Here is a 13,223-nt window from a genome sequence, read left to right on the forward strand (position 1 = left end):
AAACAGATGGATTTGTTTCTGTGGAAACTTTGTGCTGGTCCTTATTTTAAAGGAAATCTCTCCACTGTGCTATCCATAGCATAGTTTATCAGTAAGGGTCAAGCAGGGATTTGGATTGGAGCCTCAGGGAATGCACTTAGCTAAGGTGGCTGTTGTCCCCCTGTTAGCGCGCTTGGGGTGTGGGTCACACAACAACCACAAGTCTGGACGTTTCGCCGCCGCTCGCCTTGTTTGGCAGGTCCTTCAAGACACTTTCAAGTTTGGATTCCAAAAGCGTGTCATGTGTCAAAAAAGCACTTGATGAAGATAACACTATGATGACACAATGGATGGTATGAATGAAGACTGACAAGAACAAGTACAGCAAAGAGTCATTGTTTGGGTTCTTGTTGGACTCCAGGTAGACTACTAAGCAACATTTTCTCATCTGTTCCCCCAAATCGTCCACCACTGCCCTCTACAGTATGTCATAAATAGATTTACTATATGGTTGAATTCCTGACAACTAGCTCACTAACTCTAACTATAATTGAAACCTAACCTCTCACCTTCATGCATTCACATAAAGACATTCCCTGTTGAAAACTTCCTTTGTTAATTTGGTAGTAAACTGTTCAGTGACGGTCATTGAGGTCTCACTAAGGCTTGATGCTACGGGGCAGCTGCTGTGGCTCCACTATTCCCCTGCTGAGCACGAGCCTATTTTAACAAGGCAGTCCTATTGTCTTTTCCTAAGAATGACCAGAGAATGCGGTAACTTCCGTGTGTGTGTGTGCGTGTGAATGTGTTGAGTGGGAGGGGAAGAGAAGGGGTGAGTGGGGATCAGGCTGTATTCCTTCTATTCATATCCCTCTGGGAGCACATGCCACCAGAACTAATTACCTGCCTGCAAGGACCAATTAAGTCGGCCCCCTAATGCCACATAACAAGATAACTTCAGCTGTCCGGGAGGCGTACAGGAGTGCATTGGTGGGGGGTAGGGTCTCTGATAGCGATGACTGCAGAACATGAGAACACGGCATTTAGGTTTGGAGTCAACTTTAAAGAATAGCTCTCTATTGTATAAAACACAACAAAAGAGAGCGTCAAGGAAATAAACAGGAGTTATAATGAGTAACTGGTCTTCCTGAAGATGATGCACAGCCATTGATGTCAGTTGTTGGTTGAAGCTCCACTTGGCTGCCAGCATCTTAACAACAAATCAAAGTCTTTAGTGGCTTTCAATCTTCCAAAACCAATTTCAACACCCTGCCGCACAGGGGTTGATGTCAGTCGGAGACACTGACAAGGTTACTACTGTGAAATAGTGCTTTGAGGCGTCCGTATAAAAGAGTTGCCTGAAGCCAAATGATCCACTTAATAGAATTAGTGATCACTATTGACAATGTCAATACCTCTAAATCAGGATAAAACTGTTACAAGGGAAGGAAAACGGTGTCAATATTTATGATGTGGTTTATTTGAAGGCGCATTATGGTTTTTTTATGCAGGTAAACAGTTTTGTTAAGGCTGCCTCACCTGATCGGAATAGAACATTTCCTGGACATTACATACAAATGTATGAACAATATTATTTCTTGGAGGGGGGGGGCGCTTATAGAACCACTAAAGTGTGCTAAATAGTACCCAAAGATGGTTCCCTAAAGCATAAAAGCCAGAGAATGACATTTGGGGACTATATATATATATATATATTTTTTTTTAAGCTTTCTTTAAGAGTGTATGTAGTAAGGACTACAATAGGGTTGGCCTGCCCTGATGGCTTACAAAAGGTGACGGTTTGACAAGCGACCTTTGATGTCAGGGTATCAGACAGAAATGGTCAATAAATTCTCTCAGGGTTGTCTCTCTTCATTTGACCTTTCAAATAAAACTTAGCGCAGTGTTCATGTCAGTCTTGAGTCACCCAAAAGACAATGAGTCAAAGCCATATCACACAAATGCACATTTTTGACATTACCTTTGTCAACCAGCTGTGATTGAGCTCCTGGTCTGGAGAAATTGTAGAAAAAACACTAAAGCTAGTTTCAAAATGTTTATTTGAATATACAAAAACGTATTCACTGCAGTAACAAGTGAATTCCAAACATTACTATGAAATCACTAACCTCAACATCTTAATTTGAGAAACAAAAGTAGTACAAAAAACACTAAAGCTATTTTCAAAATGTTTATTTGAATATACAAAAACGTATTCACTGCAGTAACAAGTGAATTCCAAACATTACTATGAAATCACTAACCTCAACATCTTAATTTGGGAAACAAAAGTAGTAAATCATTGCCATCTACAGGCGAATGAGGGAATTGCAGCCTGACAAAATACAACAAAATTCTGCAGATAGGAATCCAAAGACCTTTACAAAGGGGCATACTGTACAACTCTCAACAAACTAAGTCACAGTTGATCTTTTTGATAATCTTTGTCAATAGGTTTCTGCCTGTGGAGAATGACTTGAGAATCTGGTCAATTTGCTGGACCCTGCAGGCACAAATTATCTCATATAAAAACGCAGCAACATTTTCAGAATTTTTTTTTAAGGCTATTGCTTAGGGATGTCCAAACTAACTTTCCAAACTATTATGATGTGGTGATCATACGTACCTTGCATCTCCAAAGAAGTTTTGAAAGCTATGCACATGAAGAACATAGCACTGCTTGGCCAAGCTGACTGACAAAACGACCTCAAACCTAGAACGTCTCTTCAGACTGCTGAAGACAATATTCACCCTAAAACAAGACCACCACATTAGTTGTAGGAAAAATGCAAGTATAAAATCCCCTACAACATAAAAACTATGCCAGCCAATACATCAAAATTCTCACCGAGTGTCCTGACAGCTAATGTCCACAATGTTGAGCCGCAACCCTCCCCACATTTTCAGCAGTCGTAACTCCTCCCCCAAGAGCCGACAGGTACTCACCACCAAGGACAAGTCATGGAGCAGCTGCACACAAGAGGAAAAATCGGTCAGAAAAAACAGTAACATGCTGTAGCATCAACATCCATTTCAATTGGAAAACAAATATTGGACTGTGAATCTGTGATCCATCCGTACAGACCTTTGGGATGTAACTATTTGTTGGGTACTTCTCCACCCAAGCTGTTTCACCCTCGATGTGCTGAGACAGCAGTTTGTGAGCAATGCGTGCATGGCTTTGTGACTTTTCATCTAGATATAAAAATAAAAACAAAAGGGGAAAACAAACAATTAGTTTGAGTCTATATACAAATGTAATCTGGTATGATTTATGTAATAAATGCTATAGTGTGGATGAGATTGTGCAAATGTGTCTCAAGCGAACTGTTTTATGTATAACTACAGCTTGCTTTTCCTTACCATCAAGGACAAATTTAAAATTGATCTGTGATAGTTTCCGATCAGGTTCCGCGTCAGCGCTATCTTCTACAAAACAAAGACAGCACATTTATTGTTTTGCCAGCTTCCACTCACATTCCAGAATCATGCAAGTTAGGTTCATTCATGATTAAATTGCCCATAGGTGAGAATGTCAATTGAGCATGTCCAAAGTCAGCCTGCCATTGGTTCAACATAATACTAAGTAGAGCTATTGAATTGAAAATAAGTAAAAATCATTATTTCTGCTGACAAGACAAAAAAAATATATCTACCTGCATGCACCACCTGTAAATGCAATGTGTCGTAGAGGAAAGTATACAGGGTGTGTTTTTCCGTCTTTTCTCTAACTCTCCATTCGGTCAGCCTGAGAAGACATTAAAAAAAATAACATCAATGTCTTTTGTGTATCGACAAATACCAGTACACAAATGTAAACAGTTCACATTGCAAAGTAAGAAGTCATGAAAAGAGAAACTGACTGCTCAAGCACGCCGATGAAGCTCTGAAGATGTTTTGTCTCAGCTTTCAACCTGACTAATTTTCCTGAAGCTTGATTTTTCTCCAACTCCAGTTCACATATTTGTCTGTGGTAAGAGGGAACCAAAGCATAATACTGTACATGAAACAATTTTGAATAATAATAGACATAATCAACACTGTACGTATGTTTCAAAAGACTAATAATATGATCTGCTTACCGGTTTTTGTCATCCAATGCCTCACTGATTTTTTTCATCTCTGTTGAAAAACAAACATGTGGGTTCATTTAACTTTACAAGTGGACATCAAAAGTATACCATAAATTAAACTTAAATTTAATTAAAATATGCCGAGTGCTATCTTACCTTCTTGAAGTGACTTCAGACTTGGCATGTCTTCACTTCCTTTGTCTTCAACTGCAGCTAGTTCTGGTGAAGAGAATAATAACAATAATGTAAGAGTATATAATAGTAACCTTTCACCCTATGCTACCACCAGTACTACACTAACACAGGAAACAAAATAAATAAAAGAATTAAGTAAAATGAACACTTGGATTACAATTGTGAATAGTTTTCAGGGAAGACATTACCTGCTTCCAAATCACAAATGCAATCATCCAGAATTTTGCTCATCTCGTTAGATTCAACTGAACTTTTGAACTTCTGCTGCTCATCCTGGAAAGAATCAGATGTCAATGTTAGATCAGCTCAAACCACTATAAAGTGTGTGTGTGTGTGTTACCTTAAGAGTCTGTGCAAGGTTTGAATACAGGACCTCCTTCATTTCATGTCTCTGGATTTTGCTCATCTTTCTATAGAAATTGTGTCTTTCTTTTAGTTTTATCCCAAAAGATTTGATCTGTTGATTTAAACAAAAGCAGTCAATCACACTGCATAGAATCCCAAGTCAAACTTCCAAGAAGATGTACATTTTGGAGGAACGCCTTCTGGGGGAAAAAAATGCTCAAGTGTTAAGAATTATGACAACAAAAAATCCAATACCTCCTTTTCTGTCCATTCTTTCAAATCTGCCCACAATTGGTAATTGGTCACCTTGAGAGATTTGTTTTTGTCCGACATTCTGTAATTCAGCCTGAGAAAACAAAAGTGCAAAATGTCTTTTAAACTTCTAAGACACGACTATGATTATAAACCCCCCCAAAAAAATACTCTTACCCTTCCACCTTTTCAGAGAGGTTATTGAAATCCGCTTCATAGACCATTTTTTTAGGATGATATACGTGTCTGTTTTTCAATACAGCCATTGCTGAGCAACCAGTGGCATGTGGAAGCTGAGCCAAACCAAAACAAATTTATATTACTGCATGTCAGTTAAAAAAAAAAAATCATTTTGGGATTATAAACCTACTTTGTCAGGAAGGATGCTTCGCCTAGGTTCATGGATCACAAAATCTATGTTGAACAGTCTTAAGAACTCAAGCACGGTTATACTACCATCCTTTAATTTCTGTAAAAAAACAAAACAAAAAAAAAACATGTAAATTAATCACTGGGTGTGGTGAGAAAAATATGGAATGAAATCATGAACCTAAATCTGGAAACAAACCTGCATTTCACGATCTTCAAAATGAGATTCCATCATGCTGTGTTTAAAAGCTGCAAACAACAAGAAACACTGATATTGATGCAACTGCATCACTTTTTGATATCACAAAGTAACGACTGGTACATTTTCTTGGATGGGGCGGGGCTGGTGAAAAAAATTATTTAGTATGATATAGTTTCTTCAAAATAAACACAAACTTACTAGGATTAAATGTAGCGTCGCACGAGCTGATGTTTGAGCGAGTACTGCTGGAAGAATCCATTGTGTAGTTTGACGAGGATGGAACTGTGGTGGTGTCCACACGATGATCAATTTCGAGAACTTGTGCCTGTATTTCCTGGAAAGAAATCAAATATGGGAATATTTTTACCATCTGATAAATAAAGGATTCAAATAAATTGACCTACCGTTGCTTTCATTTTCTTTTTGTTCTCTGTACTGTGTTCATCTGATGGCAAGCATCTTTTGGTTCTCTGGACTCCATCTTGGCTGTTTTCTTGAAGAACATTGTTCAGGAAGACTTCATCTATGCTGAACTGTTCCATCATAAATGAATTTTCTCTTGGGGGACTTTTGTCGTACAGTGTTTGGGAGAATTCGTCACAGCTAATGAGCTCTTCATCACAAATGTTACGCACGTCACCGTCGTTCCATGTTTTCAGTTTATTGACAATATTGTCGATTTTTGTCCAACTCACAATTTTTTCCTGAGAGTTGCTTTGGCTGGATCGAGTTTTTCTTTGTGGCAGTTTGTGCTTAAAGCCTCCAGTTGGTAGTGTGGACATCAGCTCTGTGGTCTTAAATGCAAAAGGGGATCCCACATTTGCAGACCCTTGCGGACCGTATTGTGTTTCGTCATCCTCGGCGTTTCCTGAGCCTGTTTTAATATCTGGCACAAATTCCGATCCTGAATGGTAGTTGTCTTTTGTGCTTTTGTCAGCGTCAGAGTCCAAATTAGGCAATAATGCAGTGCTGTCTGGAGGAATCACCTCAGAGGTCATTATGTGGCTCAAGCGCCTTAATTTTGACTGAAGATCAGCAATACTTGACCGTCTAGACTTCCTTGAGGGACTTGAATGTCTGTCACGGTCACCGGTACTAGGTGAGCTTAATTTCTGCGATAAGGGACTAGTTTTATTTCTCAATTCAGCTTCTTTGCTACTCTGAGTTTCTTCTGAGTTGACAGCATCCGGACTTTCCACTCCATCTTGACTGGTTTCAAACCTTGTGGGAAGGCTTTGCGTCATATCCATCGCTGCGTCATTTGTTGAAAACCTGATTGTTTTTTCTTCTCGGGCAGGTACACGGTAGACATTTTTTGGTACTTCTAGCTCGAGCTGAGTATCAATTGCTGCCGTGAGGCTTTGCGTCATATCCATCGCTGCGTCATTTGCTGGAAACTTGATGTTTTCTGCTTCTCCTGCAGGTACATGGCGGATATTTTTTGGTACTTCTGGCTCGAGCTGAGTATCAATTACGGAGGTGAGGCTCAGCGTCATATCCATCGCTGCGTCATTGGCTGAAAACCTGATCGCTTGTTCTTCCCCAGCAGGTACACGATGGACATTTTGTGGTACTTCTGGCTGAAGGTGAGTATCAATTGCTACCGTGTGGCTTTGTGTCATATCCATCGCTGCGTCATTTGTTGAAAACCTGATTGTTTTTTCTTCTCGGGCAGGTACACGGTAGACATTTTTTGGTACTTCTAGCTCGAGCTGAGTATCAATTGCTGCCGTGAGGCTTTGCGTCATATCCATCGCTGCGTCATTTGCTGAAAACTTGATGTTTTTTTCTTCTCGGGCATGTACACGGTAGACATTTTCTGGTACTTCTAGCTCGAGCTGAACATCAATTACGGAGGTGAGGCTTTGCGTCATATCCATTGCTGCGTCATTGGCTGAAAACCTGATTGCTTGTTCTTCTCCAGCAGGTACACGACAGATATTTTTTGGTACTTCTGGCTTGAGCTGAGTATCAATTGCTGTCGTGAGGCTTTGCATCATATCCATCGCTGCATCATTTGCTGAAAACCTGATGTTTTTTTCATCTCGGGCAGGTACACGGTAGACATTTTTTGGTACTTCTAGCTCGAGCTGAGTATCAATTACGGAGGTGAGGCTTTGCGTCATATCCATTGCTGCGTCATTTGTTGAAAACCTGATCGTTTTTTCTTCTTGGACAGGTACACGGTAGACATTTTTTGGTACTTCTAGCTCGAGCTGAGTATCAATTGTTGCCGTGAGGCTTTGCGTCATATCCATCGCTGCGTCATTTGCTGAAAACCTGATGTTTTTTTCTTCTCCTGCAGGTCCATGGCGGATATTTTTGGGTACTTCTGGCTCGAGCTGAGTATCAATTACGGAGGTGAGGCTCAGCGTCATATCCATCGCTGCGTCATTGGCTGAAAATCGGATCGTTTTTTCTTCTCGAGCAGGAACACAGTGGACATTTTTTGGTACTTCTTGCTCGAACTGAGTATCGATTACTGAGGTGAGGCTTTGTGTCATATCCATTGCATCATGGTTTGCTGAAAACTGGATTGTTTTCTCTTTTCCAGTAGGCTCATTGTGGGGTGCTCCTAGTTCCAAATGTGAAGCAATATTTGAGGTTAGGCTTCCCGTCACATCCATCTCAATACCATTTGATGAATACCTGACATGTTTCTCTTTTCCAGTATTGTAATGTGCTTCAGGTTCAAAGGGAGTGTCAATCACTGCAGTGAGGCCTTGCGTCATATCCATCGCTGTGTCATCTCCCGAAAACCTAATAGTTTTTTCTTCTCCCGCAGGTACACGACGGATACTTTTTGGTACTTCTGTCTCAAGCTGAGTATAAATTACTGAGGTGAGGCTTTGTGTCACATCCATCGCTACGTCATTTGCTGAAAACCTAATGACAGTATTCTCTTCTCCAGTATTTTTGAGTGTGCCTGGTTCAAATGGTGTATCAATGTTTACGGTAAGACTTTGGGTCATATCCATTGTACCATCATTTGCTGTGAACCTCACAGTTCTCTCGTCACTGGTAGGTAGAGTGTCAGGGAACATCCGATGAAATGAGGTTTGTCGACCTTTAGTGTGCCTCACTTGCGCAGGTAGGCAATGTCGGATATCACCTCTTTGAAATTCTGTCATATCTATGATCAAGTCATCTTTGGGATGGGTTGGACTTCCATTAAATGGTTCCTCAGTTGCCTTAGCGAGAGGGTTATTAATAAGAGTCATTCCAGAATGTCCAGGATTAATTTTGGTGCCATCTGTTTTGAAGACTTTGGCAAGGAATTCTACAAATTTGGGGTCCATATTTTTTTCAGATGAAGCAGGTTGGCTAGTAGTCGCTCTGTCGTTCTTTTCCATAGATGATGCAAAAAGGCCTGATTTTTCTTCACAGAAATAATTGTCCAAATTTGCATCTGTCATGTCCATACAGGTATCTTCTGCAGTGAATATTATTTTCTTCTCTGTGGATTGTTTTTTGAAAGTATTTTTTAGATTGGCTGATCCCAGTGTGATTTTGGTGTGTTTCTGCAGGGTCTTTGTGTTGGGGCTTGCTTGTGATGCCGTGTCAGACTGGGAATATATTCCTTGTTGAGGGAAAAAACATTGAAAGGGATCATCAGCATCATCTTTCAATCCTGCAATGTGGCCCGTGTGAGTAACTGTCAAATCCATCTTGCTATCTTCATCTTGACAGAGTCCAATAGTCCCAATTTCAGAGTGAACCAAAGTTGGATCTTGATTTTCCTTATCCAAATCTCCGGTTTTAATCTGGGACATGTTCAACGTGGTTTCATATGGTTCAACATTTGATCCGTATGGGCTTGGAAGACGAGCAAGCAAGTTGTTGAAAAAAGGATCAAAACCTTGCCCCGATGACGCAACTCTATCTTGCAACTCTTTTGCGACATTTCCTTCTTGTTCATAGGCATGAAGATCTGAACCTATCAGGGAGTCCATTCCTAGATTGATTTTGGACAAACATACTGTATTTACAATATATGCAACAGAAGATCAATGGAATGAAAACAAAAAGAAGATATACCCATTTGTTGATGGATCCCATCTTCACTAACTGACACTTGGGCACTACAACAAGGAAAATGAAAATGCTATACAAATCATTTTATTTTTTTAAGAAAAAATTACCTATTTTCTTAATAGGTAAAAACATTACCTATTTTCTGCTGGCACTGATGCTAAGAAAAAGAATATAAGAAAACAATTACAAAACTGCTCATTGTTCAGTATCTAATCACATGCAACCAAACTGAGACTTACATACCTGTAGACATTAACTCTTGGAATGGACTTCGGACCAGGGAGGCATTTTTCGCATCCCTTTGGAAAGGAAGAATGTATCAAACTTTGTTGCCATTATTCTAACACAAAGATGTGTGTTTTATGTGTTTTACTTGGAATAAAGAAGAACATCATTGGCTAGTGCAAAAGTAACTCTTCTGGAATTTCTTTTTTCAACTGGTTTGGCACATTCAACCTGGATGAAAAAAAATGCATTAGAAAAATGTAGTAATATTATAGAATAAGCGTGTAACAAAATATCCATTTACCTCATTTTCCTGTTGATTTGGATCTGGGAATCTTGCAGATTTACGTGGAGTTTTAAGAATCTTGAAAATTAAAACAGAATAATTATAAAACATAACATAATTGTTTAAATGGTCCCCCCCCCATATATACACTGTAATTTAGTTTATCATTAAGTCATTTGAATTACTCACAGAAGATATGCGTCTCCTGTAGGAGCCTCCACTGTTTTCACTGTAATATAAATCCATCAACTCAGACCACAAAATCCAATCACAAGGTATAAGAATATTTCCTCAATTGTTTTGACTTACTCATTTTTGCCAGAGTGCAAGGGCTCCATTTTCAACTAAATTAAGGAAGAAAAAAACCCCCAAAACACTCAATTACTTTTCTCGTCACAAACAATGATGAGCGCTTAGTGTACTCGCAAATTAGGTGTTTTTTCAAAATTTGGTTCCCATTCCGGGGAGAGTTTTGGTTGATCGGGCTTGATATTCCTCAAAGAAATCATCAAGGTATTAAGAAAATCTAAAATAAACCAGATCTGATTCGGGCTGCTAGTTTTTCAAGTTTTCATAAATAAGAGCTCAAACGTGGAAATAAATAAGAAAGACAAACAAACCTCGGAGTGGTTACTTGCGAAACCTCTTGGTATATATTGTTAAACGTTACCAAATAATTGTATCCATAACATCAAGGCTAAAGATGTGGAAGATGAAAGCAGTCACTTGTGCTCGATCTAACGTCAACTTGTAGCTAACGTCTGGATATATGAATTTTGCCGCCTTTGCGCATGCGCAGTGAACTTCTGGCGCTGTATTCGCAATGAGGTATTTGTTATTCATTAATTTTCTTTATTTATTTGAAGTCACCCAATTGCTTAATAATAACAATAATATAAAACTGTAAAATATTGGTGAAATTTAATTTTTGGACTCTGGGAATTGCATACCGGTGGTAATGACGCACACAGCGGAAATACAAACTTCGGCTTCCTTTTTTTAAAATTAGTGCGGTTGGTTCATTTGAGTTGGTCTACACGTCTCAAGCATCATACTGTAAGGTAGGGTGTATGTTTTTGTTTATTATTGTGTGTGATGCCAATGCCATAATCTGAAGTTGTGCCTGATACTTTACCAGTAATGTTGTTTCGCACGCTCGCACTATTATGTTGCTTTTGTGGTTGAAACCCCGAACTACATGTATTTGTCGCTTCCACTTAATCTATGTACTGTACATTTCCCTGAATAAAAAAAACTAAATGTAATGTAGTTAATTAGAAAGATACTTTCTTGTGTGTGTTTGGTTTTCACCAGAATAACCTCTATTCAGTCGAATAGCTAAACCAATAACTCTTGTAGTCGCTGGCATCTTGAAGAGGACAATGTCAAAAATACCCAAAGGTCAGTTTTCTTCTTGTTGATTTTTATGTAATTGATTTGAAAAACTCATCAAAATCGGCATCTTTTCCGCAGGACAGCTCCATACGGAACCAAAGAAATCAGCAACTTCAGCTAAGTCTCACCAAAAAGATGGTGTCCTCAGACAAAAAGAACACATATCACGGTGAGAAATCATTAATAACGTCCCTGCAAATGGATAAACATTTCTTTTCTACATTTAATTGCCCCTCCATCCCTCTCTTGTCCTCCAGAGAAAATGTTGCACCAAAGGTTTACAAAGCGTAAGTACTTAAAATATTTCTTTCTTTGCAAGCAAAGTGGGGATTTAACCTTATTCATATAAACATATACTGTTTGTCTTAGGATTTCATCAAGATATGAAATGCAGGCGGAACTAAAGGAGCAAAACCAACGATTGGTGGCTGCCAAAGAAGAACTGCAGAAAAACCTTACGGAAACACAGGTATAGAAAATAAACAACTTTGATTGACACCATGCTTGAAGTGTTTTTTTTTTTACCCAAATTCTGTTTTTAAAACACAGCAAAGGGTCTACCATCTGGAGCAGCAGTACAGTGAACTTGAAAATGAGAACTCTAAGGTACAGAAAAACCTCAAGGACTGCCAGACAATCCTAGTGGCTGCCAAAATAGACCCAAGTAAGTATGGTTCACAGTCTGTTGTTAATTATTGTTTCGAACGTTATGGAAATTCATTTTTGATTGCTACTTAGTTTCAGGAGAACTAATTGGTGAAACTGCACATCAGAATGAAGAACAAAGAAAAGAAGTCATGGTACGCACATGTATTTCAAATTATTGGCTTTACTTTATTTAATTTTCTATAAAGTGAAAGAGAATAGTATACATGTACAATATTTCAAGTCAAATACAAATGCCTATTACAACACTTTTGTCCAATTCCAGAGTGTCTCCACAGACCTGCTGAAAGAATTAAAAGCTTTTGGTGACATTGCAACTCAGCAGCGTTCTCGACTGCAGGTGATATTATTATTATCATATTATGAATGATCAGTTTGTAACTTTGATACGTCACCATAAATGGTTTCAAATATTTGATTGTGTTGACATTCCTTTTTTTTTTTTTTTACTTTTTTTATTTTAGGAACTCCAGAAAACAATGTTAGACCTGACTGAAGCACGAGAACAAATGATGCAAGAGAGACAGGCCTTTGCTCTGGAAGCGGCCGACTTGGAAAAAGTGCTCACGGAGGCAGAAGCTCTCTTATTGTAAATATATTCAATGGCCTTTTGTTAAATGTGTTGGCATGTGAATTAATATAGATTCAAATGTGTTGTTGTTCATGTACAGTATATGTTTGGGTCCATAATATGCCTTTAAATGCCATTGTTATTTTCAGTCTTGATACTTAATAAATGTTCTCGTTTTGTATTAAAAATAATGCTTTATGTGATGCAGATGTGTACAGATCTCATTATTGTTAATAAAAACAACATTATCGTAATCATTCTTAAACAAGATGACAAAAGATTAGGAGAAGCAAAATATTTCATACTCCTGACCTCATTTAAGAAATGTTTGATGTTGGGTTGTTAATTTGATGTGTTTTCTGCTTGTTCAAAAACTCCATCTCATCTGTGGCAAATGAGGCTTTTTGCATTTATGATTATAGTTTTGCATCTTTCATTGTTTTACTCCTCTTGCAGGACCTGTTGTCCTTTCACCACTTAGTCGCATATTATCTTCCAGGAAAGATTAAAAAATGATAAATTATGGCTCTGAGTATTCCTTAGCTTTATATTTTGCCTTAAAATGTATTTCACAACATTAACAGTCCAGGAAAATACATAATGGCTGAGATTGTGTAGGTATGAGTTAAT

At 38.6% G+C, this 13,223-nt stretch overlaps 2 protein-coding genes across 2 annotated transcripts; one reads left to right on the forward strand and one right to left on the reverse strand.

Moving 5' to 3' along the window:
* Positions 1-2,022: 2,022 nt before the first annotated feature.
* knl1 (kinetochore scaffold 1) lies at positions 2,023-10,728 on the reverse strand. Its single transcript, XM_085937985.1, has 25 exons — positions 10,582-10,728; positions 10,271-10,305; positions 10,151-10,190; positions 9,980-10,039; positions 9,824-9,906; positions 9,694-9,749; positions 9,586-9,607; positions 9,454-9,497; positions 5,820-9,370; positions 5,614-5,749; positions 5,413-5,462; positions 5,215-5,313; positions 5,022-5,137; positions 4,848-4,938; positions 4,588-4,704; positions 4,436-4,520; positions 4,209-4,271; positions 4,062-4,101; positions 3,843-3,947; positions 3,636-3,727; positions 3,343-3,408; positions 3,065-3,174; positions 2,828-2,949; positions 2,606-2,731; positions 2,023-2,482 (listed from the first exon to the last, which is right to left on the reverse strand). Exons 2-25 carry the CDS (start codon positions 10,297-10,299, stop codon positions 2,386-2,388), a joined length of 5,400 nt encoding a protein of 1,799 aa, XP_085794111.1. The 5' UTR covers positions 10,300-10,305; positions 10,582-10,728; the 3' UTR covers positions 2,023-2,385.
* Positions 10,729-10,899: 171 nt separating this feature from the next.
* On the forward strand, positions 10,900-12,796 carry knstrn (kinetochore localized astrin (SPAG5) binding protein). Its single transcript, XM_085938456.1, has 9 exons — positions 10,900-11,022; positions 11,276-11,362; positions 11,435-11,525; positions 11,614-11,643; positions 11,726-11,825; positions 11,906-12,020; positions 12,095-12,156; positions 12,288-12,362; positions 12,487-12,796. The coding sequence occupies exons 2-9, from the start codon at positions 11,344-11,346 to the stop codon at positions 12,613-12,615; spliced, it is 621 nt and encodes a 206-aa protein (XP_085794582.1). The 5' UTR covers positions 10,900-11,022; positions 11,276-11,343; the 3' UTR covers positions 12,616-12,796.
* The last annotated feature ends 427 nt before the right edge of the window (positions 12,797-13,223 follow it).

This window comes from Syngnathus leptorhynchus, chromosome 18 (assembly GCF_054491065.1).
Source record: "Syngnathus leptorhynchus isolate UIUO chromosome 18, UIUO_Slep, whole genome shotgun sequence".
NCBI classification, from domain to species: Eukaryota; Metazoa; Chordata; class Actinopteri; order Syngnathiformes; family Syngnathidae; genus Syngnathus; species Syngnathus leptorhynchus.